At 33.6% G+C, this 16,583-nt stretch overlaps 1 protein-coding gene across 1 annotated transcript; it reads right to left on the reverse strand.

Moving 5' to 3' along the window:
- Positions 1 to 12,819: 12,819 nt before the first annotated feature.
- Positions 12,820 to 15,713, reverse strand: LOC125838050 (sesquiterpene synthase 12-like). Its single transcript, XM_049517106.1, has 7 exons — positions 15,474 to 15,713; positions 14,883 to 15,162; positions 14,397 to 14,766; positions 14,090 to 14,308; positions 13,712 to 13,853; positions 13,351 to 13,599; positions 12,820 to 13,116 (listed from the first exon to the last, which is right to left on the reverse strand). The coding sequence occupies exons 1-7, from the start codon at positions 15,711 to 15,713 to the stop codon at positions 12,820 to 12,822; spliced, it is 1,797 nt and encodes a 598-aa protein (XP_049373063.1).
- Between the last annotated feature and the right edge of the window lie 870 nt (positions 15,714 to 16,583).

Here is a 16,583-nt window from a genome sequence, read left to right on the forward strand (position 1 = left end):
TAGTGACCTTAATGATATGAACAGATACATGAACTTATTTTCCTCCGACTTATGCATCCGTATATAAGAATTTGGATACACAGTATCCAACATATATAGATATTTAGGCAACGGTCTATATCTATTTGCAGATTTACCCCTTATCATCTCTAATGCGCGCTCCTTAGCACGACATACTTGTTGGTATGCAATATCAATCTCATATAGTGCTTTAATATCCTCAATAATATCATTTAGTGTATGAATTATTTTATGATTGTGCAGTTTAGGAGCTGTCATGACACTTATAAACCCAACTGTAGCTTGAACCTTTGTTAATAACCTATCCCTTATCGGACATGTATGCTCACTATTGAAGTACCTCACTTTGACTAAATCCGATTTCTTCCTAACAAATGTACTCAATCTCCAACAACAGTCATCCGATAAACATAATAATTTGTAGCTCCATTTTTCCAGATACATTAGTAGAATACATAACTGATACATTAAAACAATAGATAGATTCTTTACACAAGGATACATTACCGAAAAATTACTATACTGATACATCAAGTTGCTTGCAAATAATGTATCATCATTATTATACATTACCATAAGGTGAAATGAATCTGATACTTTATAGTAATCTTACATTGACAAAAAGATTAAAAAAAAATATTAACCAGTAAATATTCATCAAATCATACTTGTATCAGGTTTACTACAATAATGTATCATCATTATTGTTGACACCCAATTTTGAATCTCCACAATATATATTAATCATCGAGTTTCTTCAATTTCGAACGATTTGAAATAATTAGTTTTATAACATTCAAAATATTTTTTCAAGTTATTTTATAGTAATTTTAGTCGCTTTTATGATTTTGAAGTAATATATATATATTTATATAATTTTGTATATAATTAGTATATTTTATAAATATTTCGAAAATCATCTCAATTTTTTTTTAATCTTAGTAAGTATTTTATTAAATTAGTTTAGTTTAAATTATGGTTATAATTTTGAATCATTAGTTTACAATTAAGTTAATTATTTTATTTCTTTAAGATTAAGAAGCTCTTTAATTAATTAATATTAATTCGTCTTATTTAAGGTTTAGCCGAATTTGTTAATTTAATTCAATTTGGCTATTTCTTAAACTCCAAGATCTAACCCATCTTTGACCTCACCTTAAACCCATTTGGAGACCAATTTTGGTCCTTTTTTTCACCTCTTTTCAGTAGCCTAGTCTCAAAACAATTGCCAGCCCATTTCCATTATTCCACACCAAAAGACCCATTACAATACAACAACATTATAACGATCCAAAAACCCAGCCCATAATAACAACAACAAGACCCAGTGTATGGGTACAAAAATGACCTAAAACCCACACATTTTTCTTCTTCCTCGCGAACACCAGCAGGAGAAACCCAGAACCAGTCGCGAACAATCCAGAATGAAATACAACAGAAAAATCGCGACCCGAGTCCAGCGAACGCCAGCTCGCGCGCATCCCTCTCTCCTTGTCCTCTCGTACGAGCAATGTACTCGAATCAACCAGATGTTGCAATCTCATGTGTTCTTTGTCCTTGCTCGAAATCATGCGGCTCCTATCAATTTTCCGTTCCCCCCCTCCCCCCAACGTTCTCGTTAAGAAGAATTTGAATTTCAAATTCAAAATGGTTCCAATTTCTCCCCTTTTTCAACCCCAATCCTCCTCTATATATACCCCATCTTTTTCATTATTTTAGGGTGGGAAGAAGGTTGGAAAAAAATTGACAAGAACCAAAGGGAAAAAATATAGAAAAAGATAGAAGAGAGGCACAACTTTTATAAGAAAAGAAACCAAATTACAGTGAGTCGCAAGAGAAATACACTTAGTATACATTTTAGGTTCCTGTTCGTGGGTTGCGGGGGTTTATCGAAATCATTTAAGTTTCATTTGTTAGTGGTGGAATTGTCCTCGTAGCTAGCTCGTTCCCGTCTCAATTCTTTGCCTGGAAAGAGGAAAAAATCTTTCTCATGTTTTGTTTCGTTTGATTTTTGGTTGTTGTGTTTTTTTGTTTATGGTTTCTCAAATATGTCTTGGTATTTTCTTTATGATTGGAATTGAGTGGAATCGATAATGGCTTAGCTGAATTTCTTTTAGTTGATTCTTTACTGTTTGGTTCAACTCGTGAAGTATGATGTTCGTCTAGTATGCACCATGCTCTCTCTATCTCTTTATATTTTTGAAATATGATTATTTATTAGTCACTTGTTCATACTGTGAGTTGATTTTGCTATGACTGATTACTCTCCTTTTGAATTTTACTATCTTTATACATGCATATGTTTAGGAATCTCCTTGTGTTTTGATTTTTGATAGTTTAATGTGGAATTTATCATTTTCTTTCGTATTGAATTTATTCTTGTCTCTGTTATGTCATAAGGTAATTAAGGAACAAATATTTTCTTTTTCTTCTTGCTAATACAGAAGGTGTCTTTTGTCTTCTTAGAGGTCACAAATATTGGGTTTAGTCATAATTTGGAGTTAAATACTTTCTAATTACCTTATTTATATGTTCTAGATAGGTGTAGATGGGTGCTTTATTTTGTATACTTATTTAAAAACTGTTTGTTTTCAAATGATAAAAATTGGTATCCTAAGCATGAAAATCTTTGTCCCGGCATGGCGTCATTTCTTCTATCTTTTTTTGTTTGATATTATTGAATTGTCGATTTTCTTGATTACTTGTTGGTGTGTCTCATGAAAAATCATTAGATTTGTCCAGTAGCTACTTTTAGCTTGAAAGTCTTATTCATTGCTTGATTTTGAACTCATTGTCACTGCTCTTTGTTCTATTATGTTGTCCAACTTAATTAATTTGTCTTACTTTAGTTTGAGGATTGTTAAGTTGTATTCACTATGTGAGTGTTGTTGTAAGTGATCGATCCTCTTTGTCATGTAGATTTACAGTTTTGAGATGTATTGTTTGAGTACTAATCGTCCTTGTCATCTTTTTTTGTTGCATGTAATACTATCCGAGTCCTCTTGGACTCCTATCTTCTTCCCACATATTTCGGATAGGCCGTAAATGCCCAAATCCAGTTGTTTCTCTCTCGAGTCAGCCTCATTGCCAATAGAGAAGCAGGTGAACAGGTCGAAGGCAACAAATAAGACTAGAAACTTAAATTATAGGTTTTGAAAAGCTGAAAACAGGCTGATATACACTGATATACAACAATATACATAATATACTGGTCAAAGAGCTGCGTATACATAGCTAAAAGCAAGATTACAGGTGTTCGGGAGATAAAATAAATTGTATACATTTAGTGTATGGGCTGATATACAGGAAAACATGCCAGTATACAGCCTATATACATGAGTATACACTCAGTATATGTGTAGATTTTCAGAGGAGAAATGGGTTAAAACCCAAATTCTATTTGCTACAGCAGGTTCAAGCCAAAATGGGCCCAAAATCCCAATGAAGTAAAGCAGCAGAAAATGGGCCCAAAGGCCCAATAAAAAATGAGTACCAACAACTTTTTTCTTGGGGATTTAAATGGGCCTAGACCTATTTTGACAACTTTAGACTTAGGACAGGTTCAAGATTTGGGAATTTGGCCCAAATTTGATATTTATTTCCTTACTCTTTATTTATTATTGTTGATTAACATTATATTTGATTTTGGTTTTGACTTAATTAACTCCCGAAGATAGTCATTTCTTTTTTTATATTCAAATTGAAATATATACATATATACTTTCGCAAACTATTAATTCAAATTAAATGCTATAAATATACTTTGATTTAATTGTACCCTATAGCAAACTATTGCTATTTTCGCCACTCTCCCTGGTGGAATCTCGCTCGCTACTCTCGTTTGGTGGCAGTCTCGCTCGCCTCTCTCGCTTTTATACAAACACAAATGTATAAAATGTGTTTGTGTTTGTCTAAAGTGAGAGAAAATTGTATATATACATATATTTTCGTTTCCCTCTCTCCCCTCTCCAAGATCTCGCTCGTCACTCTCCCAAATCTCGCTCGCCACCCTCGCCTCTCTCGCTTATACAAACAGAAACGAAATGTATAAATTGCGCTTCTGTTTGTATAAAGCGAGAAAAAATTGTATATACACATGCATGCAAATACATATATCTTCGTCCTATACACTTATAATTATACAATACAAAATATTTCCCTACCCATTTTTCTTTTGCCTTTGTCTCTTTCTCGTTTTATACATACACATATTATACAATTGATCTTTTGTATACAATTGCTTTCTTTTGTATATGTATAGCGAATTATACAACTACCTTTTTTGTATATGTGTAATGAATTATACAACTATTTTTTTTGTATATATATAGCGAATTATACATATATATGTTTGCTATGGAGCACAATTATGCAAACTTTGTTATAGCATACTGTAACATCCGGCAATATGAAATAATTGAAGAGGCTTAGAATTGGAAATTTTCATTTTTTGGAAAGAATTTAAAGTTTTGGAAATTTTGGCTAAGTATGGAAAATGTGAAATTTTGGCCAACTTTGAACAGCCATAAATTATAGCTCAGGATGAGTTAGGTGGAATTCCAGTTATGGTTGCAAAGTTCGTGGAACGACCTTTCCAACGCCACCGAGTTTGCTCGATTCCGAGTTCGTATGAGGGAGTTATGACCTTCGAAAGTTGGGCAGTTGACAAGGAGATCCGTCCGGGAATCATTAAGGGCATTTTAGTCTTTTCCCTAGCCAATTCTTTTGAGCTCATATTGTTGTATTAGGATGATCTTTGGATCATTTTTGTCCCATTTTTTTTGGTAAGAGAAAGAGTTAGGGTTCTTGAGATTGAAGAAGAGAAGAAGGAGAAGAAGAAGAAGAGAAGAAAGAGGAGATTTGTCAAGACCATTGTGGAATTTCGTCGGGGGTGATCCCTATCAAGGTATGTGAGTTTTCCGTGTGGGTTGATCCTTTCCCTCACACACACCAAGTTTATTCTATGCTTTGAGAAAAGATTTGGGAATTGTTGTTAAAGTGTCGAAGTTGTTAGTTGTTGTTGATATTGTTCGTTGTGAGGCTTGATTGGGTTGTGCATTAAGTTGAAACCTATTGTATGTTGAGGGGATTATGATTCTAAGAGCTATGACCCTTTAGAGGTTGATCCACCATCGATTTGCAGAAGTTTCTGGGCTGTCGATCCCCATCTACGGGACTGACCTACGGACCGTAGATCGATCAACGGTCCGTACTGGTCAACCGTCAATCGGAACAGAAGTTGGTTTTTGGGGCATCGATCTACGGTCACGACCTACGGTCCGTGGCTTGACCTACGGACCGTGAGTCATGACCGTAGGTCAACACTTGGTCTTTTTCTTAAATGAAATTCTGGGAAAAATCTCTGACGTAATCTACGGACCTGCAGTACGGACCGTAAGTCCATCTACGGTCCGTCGATGGCGACCGTAAGTCCCATCTGTGTCACCAGAAATCTGAAGTCTCAGCCAAGTTTCCCCTCTTCTTTTCTCACTTTCTCATACATGTTCCAAAGTAATTCACCTATGTTTTATAGTTGTTTTCGACGTTCCAAAGTGCGTCTAAGCGTTCAAGAATCCTTCCATAACATGTGATCGAACACCTTGAATTCATAATTCCAATTCAAGGAAAGATAGTTCCAAGTCAAGTGAAGTCTCAAGTCGAGTAAGAGTCTTAGTTTCAAGCTAAGTCATGAGTTTAAAGTTGAATTCTCTTCAAAAAAAAGAGAAAGCTATTAGGGAACTAAGTATTCCCAAAGGAGGTTGTAAATGCTATTATATTTGAATAAGAAGGGAATCCTGTTTTCTTTCCCCAAAGGAGCCTTTGGGCTAAAGTTTTGAGTAATTATCTCAATCAAAGAAAGAAGTTATTTTAAAAGCATGAGCCAAAGTATTTTTGGGAGTAGTATTGAGCACCGAATTGGGGACACGAGTTCGTATTAACTCAACTCTCCATAAGAACCATGCGCCAACATGGGACTTGTCGTATCATTCTTTTTAGATGATCACGCAAGATTAGGCTAGTGGATCCACTAAGCAAAAGTAAGGTCCTATATCGATGGCAAGGTATAGGATGGTCCTTTGGCAACGTGAGGTAAAACGTTGTATCATCACTAAGGCTCGTAGTGGTGGTTGTCGGTTAAAGAACCTCCCACAAAAGCTGTTTTATGTTTATAAAAGAAAAGTGGAGTTTGTTGTCATTTTATCCTTAACGATCTAAGTTGTTTACATTCTTTTACAAGCTTTATATGTGTGGCTCGTGTCTTATTGCTTTACTTTGAGTCCAGTTATGTATATGAGTCGTTCAGAGTCAAGGTAAGTGATCTCTTGTTCCCTTTTCAAGCTTAAGTTGTTTTTAGCGGTCCAGCTCGCATACTCGTACATTCCATGTACTGATGCCAGTTGGCCTGCATCGTTTTATGATGCAGACGCAGGTAACCAAGATCAGCATCCTGCACGCCGTTGATCCAGTTGAGCACTCTAGAGTCAGTGGTGAGCCTCCTTGCTTCCAAAGGGCTCAGTTATTTTGTTCTCTTAGTTTTGTTTATTAGGGTGTTGTGGGGTCTGTCCCAACATCCATCTAAGTATTTTAGAGGCTTCATAGACAGTCAGTCAGTTAGTTTTGAGTCTCTTATCTATGTATATATGTAAGTATTCTATTTTGAGACTCGAGTTGCCTTTTTGGCCAGATATGTATCATTTAAGTTGTTTATGCCTCTGCATAGCATTGAGTTATTCTGTTGAGTAGGTTTCCGCTGAGTTAAGAAAGCCAGGCCAAGGGTTCGCTTGGGGCCAGCAATGGTCTCCGAGTGCCGGTCCCGCCCAGGGTGTAGGCTCGGGGCGTGACACATACAAATATGAAGTTTGTGTTTGCTAAAGTCATTTTATTATTAGTTTTGTCAACACTTGAATTACTCCCCTTAGAAGATTTTCCTTTAGTTGTTTTCCTTAAAATATAATAAATAAAATAAAAACGAATTTCTTTTGACTTAGTTAAATTTTTTTTAAAATTAGATAAAGTCATTTTAGTCAAATCGCCGGTCAACCGCAAGTTAGTGGATATTCCGAGGGCCTAACACCTTCTCGGAATGTACATTGAACTTGAACCCTTTTTATTCAATCGATTTTTATCTTTTTAAGTCTTTTGAAAACCTTACGTTTTTTCTTGATTTTTACTAAAAAATTAAGTGACGACTCTATTTGGAAAATCAATTTCTCTTCAAGTCATAGGTTTAGTCGATTTTCCAAAATCAGACAATTTTTATTTTTATTTTTTCGAGTAAAACTATTATACGCATATATAAAATCATACATCAACAAAAAGTATACCACTTGTATCAGTTACTTTATGATACATCAAAATATATACGTCACATGTTTAATGTATCATAATTTTAGCCAGTAATGTATCCTTACTGTTTCAACAAAATACAACGATACATTAATCAGAACAATCATATATTGATACATTAACACATGAAAGAAAGTAGACCAAGTTTCATACCTCTTGTTATCAGATGTCTTTACTCTAAAATTGAAGCCATGTTTTATTTTGTATTTTGCCATTAAAGATATCAGAGTGGCTTTATCCTTGTACAATTGATCCACTTTCACGTCTATACTTTTTGTAACACATATGTAATTCATTACCTCCAACTCTGGTATATAACACAAATTACCATTTTCTGATTCTACCAAGTTGAGAGCGAGTATATCCTGTTCAGCACCTTCAACACAGACGATTAAACTAGTCGACACATCAAAACTTTCAATATCGCCAACATCCTTATCAATTGTATCAATATAGAGGGGATACATTCCAAATCCAATCTCGCATTTCTTTACCTCTACATACAGTTTTACTCCCATATCAGTCCTTATACTCATTGGAGAGGAGTTTCCTTCTACAATGTATCATATTTCAATTTTTTTTCTCGACTCATCAATATTCAACTCAGCTGCAATTGTTGAAACTAGATTCATGAAGGAAACATTTTCATCAACCACTATCCCATCACTCTTGTATCTTTCATATTTAATCTCACTCTCCCAAACTCCAGAATGCCTCAACAAAATTGATATATTCATTATCTATCCGATCAAACTCACAACGAACAAAATTGATTCTCAGTCAAGTCTTCTTCGTTGAAACAGAGAAGAAGACGAACACAATTTGAATCTCTGAATTCTGATTTGGTTTGTTATTTTGGGAATCACGTTTCTATAATTGACATTAAGAGCGAAACTGATTGGCGTGAATTAAGGGATTCAATTTTTTAATTTTCATTTTTATTTTCCATTAAAAGCGCAACAAACAAATATATAACCTTTAATTAATAATGTATCCGACCCACTTTTTAATGTATCCGAGCTTCAATTATTGTATCCGTTTTTTTAAGGGATTACTGTAATTAGAAACTTATTAGGGATAGATTGTAATTTCGCCTTAAAAGTATGTGATTCCTATAATTTACAAAATTAAATATGGGCAAACAATACATATTTCATTAGTTTTAGGATCTAATTATGTGTCTTTTCGTGAATTTTTAAAATTACCATTCATTCCAAATTTCGATCCAAATACATAAGGAGAGAGTTGAGCAAAAGAGGGAGAGAGTTAGTGTATCCCAGATATGTCACGACCCGAGTCTACACCCTAGACTTGGCCGGCACTCAAGAACCATTGCTGGTCCCCAAGCGAACCCTCATCCTGGTTGACTACAAGTGGAAAACTGATTCAAGCATACAAAGCTTAAAAAATGAAATAAGAGTTAATAAAACTTATATACAAAGAAAACTTTGTATAATAAAATATATACAACTCGCCAAAATAAGGCAACTTTAGTCTTTTATAACATTTAATAAAATAAATGATACAGACTTCTCAATTATACTGACTATCTATGAAGCCTCTAACTTATAAAGATGGAAGTCCGGACAAGACCCACGACATCCTAACAACTGATATAACTGAAAGGTAAATGAAATCCTCCGGAAGCAAGGAGGCTCACCATAGCTAACTCGAACTCTTGGATGTATCAACGAAGCTCCTGTTGATGATCCTGAATACAAGTGTCTGCATCATGAGAAGATGCAAGCCAAATGGCTCAATATGTGGAATGTACGAGCATGAAAGAGGAATTCTAAAGCATAAACATAAGCTTGAAACTTGATAAAAGGAAACATACTTACCTTTTCTCAAACTTACTCAACTGAAGGAATACTCAAGGATACTCAAAACTACTCAACTCAGAAGTACCCAAGAATAAGATACTCAACTCAGAATAAGATACTCAACTCAAAGATATGATATTCGATTATGGATACTCAACTCTGGATACTCAACTCAATATGACTGAACTCATTTCAATATAAAGCAATTTAAAACAAGTGAAATATAAAGAAACAAATTGTTTAAAAACATGTTGTCAACTCTGTGTGTATGCAAGGATACAACATAACTCTGAAATGTATGTAAAAATACAAATAACTGTGTATATAAGAATACAATAACTTCTGTGGGAGTTTCTCTAACCGACAACCATCACATAAGAGCTATAGTGATGATACAACGATCTACCTCACGCTGCCAGCGCATCCTATGCCCGACCAAAGGTATAGGACCTGAACTGCCTAATGGATCCACTAGTCTATGTGAAAAGGGTTCTTCTAAAAAGTATGACCCTTTTCTACCCATGATGGCTATATGGTTTATGGGGGCTGTGAGTTGTCTGAACTCTCCCCCATATCGGTGCTCAATAATACTCCCAAAATATACTAGCTCTTATGTTTTAAAAAAATACTTCTTTCTGCTGATTTGAGATAATTGCTCAAAAACTTAGCTCAAAGGCTATCTTGGAAATCTAGTTTCCTCTCTTGCTTCATTTAGAAAGCGATTACTTTTTTCTAAAAACTAGCCCAAAAGCTCTTTGGAAATCTCAGTTTCCGTTCTTATTTAAATGTGAAAACATTTTAAAACTCTTTGGGAATACTTAGTCCTCATATACTTTTGAAGAAAAAGACTTCAAACTTTACTCTTTACTCTTTACTGAACTCAAATCTTAAGTCTTAAAAACAAAGTTAAAACGTTTGTAAAAGACTTCTTAAAATATGGTCCATGCCGAATTATGGACATGAACTACTCAATGCAAGGTTTTCAATAACCATAGATAGAACTCAAATACTTGGAACTCAATAACTTCAATGATACTACTCATTTAAAAAATGCTCAACTCAGAGGGTTCATGCAGAATTATAAGCATGAACTACTTAACTCAAGGATTCAAAGATACTTCTCATCTCAAGACTGTTCGACTTATAGTGTTCATGCGGGATTATGGGCATGAAGTATTCAACTCAAGGACTCAAAGATACTTCTAAAAAGGTATTAAGAACTCAACACTTAAAGGCTTAAAACTTGAAGATACCACTTCTCTGAAAGATGCTCAACTTACGAAGTTCATGCGGAATTATGGGGATGAAACAACTCCACTCTATGGTCTAAATAACAATATGAAACTCATGTATGTGACTCTTCTCATTCTCTGAATTACTTCCTCAAAACTTAGTTCAAATTGATAGTTGATCTCAAAGGATTCACAATTGAACTCAAAGGCTTTCTTGAACTCTACTCTTAACTCTCTCTTGAATTTGAATTATGAATTCAAGAGTTATGATTCATGATATGAAGGATCAATAACAATATAGATATTCGATAATTAGGAATAGAACTTTTAAAGAAACATGAATTCAAGAACTCAAAATCAACTTTATCTCAAGAATACTCAAATCTAGGAAAAGTATCCTAGATTTCTCTTTTACTGATCTGAAAGTAGATGTAGGGCGTGAGGACGAACTAGTCCAACACTATGATAGCCTTAGGTACCTAGAAAAAAAAGATTCTTTAAGAATCTTGAAGAAGAATTTGATTAGAAGCCTTGAAACCTTAGTTTGAAAGTAAACAATCAAGAAAACCTTTCTTGAGATTCTTGAATTGGTTTCTTGAAATCTCTATGGCAAAAAATTATGATTTTCATGAGTGAAGATGAAAATCTGATTGTTTTGAGTTTTTTTATTAGTCAAGAAATTCATTGATGGTTTTCTTGGAGGTAGAAAGACAAAAACGATTATTTTCAATATTTTCCCGTCGGCTAATTCGTAACAGCACTGTATAGGTTACTAAAATAGTCATAACTTTTTACTCAGATATTGGATTTACGTGAAATTGGTGGGGTTGGAAAGTAGATTCAATTACCTTTAATTGGATAGGTTATGGCTCACGTAACTATTAATATTCTAAGAGATATGGTTGTTTAAAGTTGACCCAAGCAGAATCTTACATCAAAACTTAATGAAACTTCAAGAACACTTTTCAAGAACTCATCAAGAACTCTAATCTTTAAATTTCAAGAACGAAATCACGCTGAATAAATCATGATTGGTGTGTGGGTGAAAGAACCCAACACTATGGAAGCTTACATACCTCTTAGGGATTAATCCCATGGCGACAATCCGCAACAACTCTCAAGAATCTCGACGAACGCTTCAATACTTTCTCTTTTCTCCTCTTTTCTCTTCTTCTTTTCTCTTCTTGAACTCTCAACTAAAACCCTAGGCTAATTTTAGGATTATAAAACTGAACTTAATAGGATTAGACCCTTAAAATATTACTAAAAAACGAATCAAATCTGTTTGGGTAAGGAAAAGACCAAAATACCCCTTACTATTTCCGGTTTTGACTTTCCTTAACTGGCAGCCTAACTTCAAAAGGTCATATCTCACTCGTCCGACCTCGAAACTTAGCAAACTCAGCGGTGTTGGAAAGATAATTCAAAGTTCTTTCCTACGGTACCTAGTAGCACACCTAAATCATCCTGAGCTAGGAGTTATGGTCGTTTGAAGTTGACCCAAAACTCATACTTAAGCGTAACTTGCAAAATTTCAGATTTTTGCTATTTCCAATTTAGTTTCTTTTTCGAACTCAAGGTGCTATATCTAGTGAACTTAACACTTAAGAAATTTTAATTCCTCTGTAAAATCCTACTCACAACGACGGATGGTTCAATTCTTAGTTCAAAAAATTTTCTGGGGTGTTACAAGATACACTATGAAATATAGATATATATGAGAGAGACTAGCGAGACAGGAGATAGGCAAGCAAAAGGGTCACGGTAAGATACATGCAAATCTAGTTAGATATACAATTTATCTCGAATAAAAAAGGTAAAATTAGGAACGGAGAGTTATATGGGGTGAAGTAGGATTTTTTTTCTTTTTTAAAAAAATAATATCTAATTTTTTTTGGAAGGGGAGGGGGGGGGGGGGGAGGGTGTAAGAAAAATGTTTTTAATTTTTTTTTTTTTTGGGATAGTGATACTTTAATTTTTAACTTTGAACTAATACTAATAATTTATTTAATTTTCATCAATGTGACATGTTTTATGCTCGTGGAGTGTACAAACAGACAAAAATATAGTTAAGATATGAAACTCACGCTCCTAATAGTTTAAAAGCAAAAGATGGCATAATATACCACTCATGAACCAAGATCGCTACTTCCCCAGTTTCCCTTCTCAAATGTAATCGACAACAAAAAAGTATCAAGCAGTAATTAAGATAAATTGTTTGTTAAAGAAATTACATTTGATTGTTACAACATATATAGTTATAAAACCTACAACCCATTTGCTCCAAATAAAAATAAAAATTGCTTAGAACTTAGAAGCAAAGGATTTTATTTATTTATTAAAGGTCGTCCAAATTAAAATACTTAGTCGAAGGTGCATCTACATTAATATTGTCATCATATGTTGACGGATTCAACAAACAGCGAAGTAATCAAGTTTTTAGTTTTGCAATTGGAATTTGTGTATCCATCATGACCACCTCCAAAAACTGTATCTGTCAATCGCGCATAATTTAAAGCTTGTTTGAGGATAAAAAATGGTACTTTCCTCGTGAGAAGAAATTCCTTATTTATGTCTTTCCATGCATTTGTGACTTCCTTCTTCATCTCAACGCATGCTTCCTCTTTTGAAGCTCCATATTCTTTTATGTAGCAATCGATTATTGAAGCAACATGTTCTATTTGTTGTTGAACCTATGAGAAATAGATTTCAATATATTAATTCAATACACCATGTCAACAGTTATACCCTTCTATGTAGTATTTTTTTAACTTGAGAGTTTATGATCGGGCGGCTAGCTAGGTGCATCAAGGGTTGATCATGATTCATGTTCCTACTATATTACACTACTACAAAAAAATAAATAAAAAATTAACAATGAAAATTTATAGCTAAACAATAAAATTTATCGTTATTATTGTACTTACTTCATGATCAGCAATATCGTCCATAAATCGGGCAATTAATGATGCAGCACGAACAATCAAAGGCTCATTTGTTATCCACTCAATAGTCTCTTTTGTGATAAGTTCCTCCATGCCAATCAAAGAATGTGTTACATAAAACATACCTGTTGCGGTTACTAGTGCATTTGTCATATATTCATCATATTTTGGAATGTAGCCATCATTCAACCAATCAATTTCCTTCATATAGGCTGTCGCAAGCCTTTTCATCTAACCAAAATATATCATAGAAAATGTAAAAATAGATACGCATAGTGAATTACGTATATACCATATTTATTTATTGATCAAAATGTGTTATCCTCGATCTATTGATGAATACCTCATTTTTTGCATAGTACACGCTCTCCGATTTACCAGCTTCGTTGGTCAATACTTGTTCCATTTCATCGTAGATGTTGAGAAGTTCTTGATAAATTATTCTCATATATGGCGGTAATGAATTCATAGCTCTTATGTCCCATCTACACTCGACGGTTCAATTATGTGAGTAAAAACTTAAGGTATTAGATAGATCACACTTTTATTAATTAATTATATATGTCTTCAGCACACACATTTAATTACGTATGTGAAATCATATTGAATTGAGTGATTGACCATATCATTCAAAAGCTTAAGATATTAGTTATATCACACATTTATTTACTTATTTAATTATGTCCTCGATCAACACACAATGTATATATATAGTACGTACCTCTGAATGGCACTTGTGAAAAGCACAAGTTCATCAAAGGTTCCGTAAGAATCGCAGGTGTCATCAATAATAGAGTGCATATGTAATACTTTTGCAAGTATTTTCCTCATTCTACTATATTGAGGCTCAAAAGACATTCCATTCATCCAGAAATAACCCTCCACGAATCTATCTTTTGCATATGGCAATTTCTTTGCAAAATCCAAATCTTTCCACCACCTACGTACATAGCAATCGAGACCAATATTAAATTATTAATTGCATATTTATCTTATTAATTAATTAATCTCAATGAATATTTATATACCTTGTTATCTCATTAAGCTCTTGCTGATGCAACTTTTGCAACATGTTAAAATCCAATTTCGCGAATTTCAAGAGTAAATTATTATGTGCTTCGATGTTTTCGTAAATGTGTATGTATTTCCTTGCTCCCACTCTTGGTACAGTTTTACGAATAGGCTTGCTTAAGGCTTCAGTAACTTGAACCTTAAGCGAGTTATTGGTCATGTTGGGGAGCATGGACTCAAGATGAGTGGTGGTAAAGGTAAGAGCTTCTTCAAGAATCTCCTCATCGTGCACTCTCATATGTGATGCTTCATATAAACTTAATAATCCCAGCACATCAAGAGTTTCCTTAAATTTTCCGCCATGGTCCGTGAATTGCTTGAACACATCTGGTTAATTAACATCATATTTATAATTTGACAGAACAAAATTTCAGAATAATTAAGCCAAAAGGAAATAGTTTTACTTTTGATAGACAGTGTAGAATTATTACAATTAAAATTACCTGAAGACATGTAATGGCCTTGTTGCCTCACAAGTCGGAAACGAAGAGAAACAATGTAAAGGTTGTCATCATTCTCACTCTGTAGTTGGGACATTGTCATATCAAAGATGTTTTGAATGGATTTTTCGATTTCATTATCGAAATGATATGATACTCCCAATCGTTGCATTGTGTCTATCAGAACAAGTTTTTGTGCACTGTTATCTGGAGTTTCCACCAACATTTTCATGACTTTTTCTTTTAAATCTTCAACTTCAAGTTTCTCTTGGCTACTAATTTCCTGTATTTCAAAGTATAATATATATAATATGGAATAACAACAAGAAAACATGAAATTAATTAGCTGCAGAATTTCTTAGTTAATCCCTCGCTATATAAAACGCTCATATCATAGCGAATTAAATTTTCTTCGTTAATACACACCTAAATGGGATTAGCCTGGAATTTTTGTTGTTTAGCTATAAAATTTTATATGTCGCATACATTGGAGTCCTAGTTATAACTTTCAGAAAGAATATTACTCCTAGCTAGATCCACAAAGACAGACTGGTGCACTAAACTTGCACCATATATATATATATATACGCGTACCGTAAGTTGAGGAGTGTAGGAGAGAAAATGACTGCCCCAGACAGTTGATTCAAAATTCGCTAAGTGACGAGATTTTGAAGAAGCATTTGTTGCTAATTCACGAGTCATCTTCCTCATCTTGTAATCCCTCACGAGTACTCTATGTTGAACTGATGTTTTAGAGAGGAAACTCAAACTATGTCTCCCAGTGCTGGATTGAAAATTTGTCAAGTTGGGAGAAACCACTATTGCTTGACTCATTCTTGTTTCTTTTCTCTCCCAAAAAGTTGTCTTTTTTTTAAAAATAAAAAATTGTTATAAAATAAAGCATGTGCAGTATTATAAAATGATAAGAAGAAAGAGAGAAAGAGTAGTAGTAACTTTGTATTTCTCATGAATTCAAATTACTTGGCCATACAAACAAGATATAGTGTGTTGGCCTCATTACTTGTAGTACATAATAGTTAGGTACAAAGAATGGCCTCATGGTCATTCACATAGTTTTACAACAAAAAGGTTTTATATCTAAACTTATGCCTAATATAATGAAATATTTATAGAGATAATATTTCAGATGATCACGCAAATTATGAACTTTTTAACATAAAGTCACTATGCATGGACTAACTTTGTAAGTAAAACACATGTAGATAAGTGATTTTCTTTGAAAAGAGTCTATAGTTAAGTGATTTTTGAGCTAAAATCATATCTTAGTGACTTTTTGTGAAAATATCTCATAATTGATGAGTGACTTTTGAGTTAAAAATTTAAAATTAAGTGACTTTTAGAACGTAATGATTAACTAGTGGGTAGTTTGATTATTCTTTATTTACTAATTAATTTATTTTTTATTTTCTTACCTTGTATTTTAATTTTATTTTTGTGTATAATCAAATAATCAAATTAAATCGAATCAAAATCAACAATAATCAAATTGATTTGTGACATCCTACTTAACCATTTGTTCATTTTTCACTTGTAGTTTTCAATTCCCATATGTCTGTAGTCTCATATATCTCATGTGCAAGCAATTCCATGACACATTTGTGGTTGTCAAAGCTTTTTCAAGAATCTCTTCGTTGTATTTTTAGATGTGATATCTCAACAAACTTAATAATACTTGAACATCAA

The sequence above is a fragment of the Solanum verrucosum genome, unplaced genomic scaffold (genome assembly GCF_900185275.1).
Source record: "Solanum verrucosum unplaced genomic scaffold, falcon-dt-bn FXZP01000079.1, whole genome shotgun sequence".
Lineage (NCBI taxonomy): Eukaryota > Viridiplantae > Streptophyta > Magnoliopsida > Solanales > Solanaceae > Solanum > Solanum verrucosum.

Bases quoted from the DNA above. Each gene is read 5' to 3' on its own strand.
- LOC125838050 (XM_049517106.1), bottom strand. From the start codon at position 15,713: ATGAGTCAAGCAATAGTGGTTTCTCCCAACTTGACAAATTTTCAATCC. The intron at 15,163-15,473 runs GTACGCGTATAT...TTTGAAATACAG, and splicing joins CCTACACTCCTCAACTTACG to GAAATTAGTAGCCAAGAGAA. The intron at 13,117-13,350 runs GTAAGTACAATA...TATTTCTCATAG, and splicing joins ACGATATTGCTGATCATGAA to GTTCAACAACAAATAGAACA.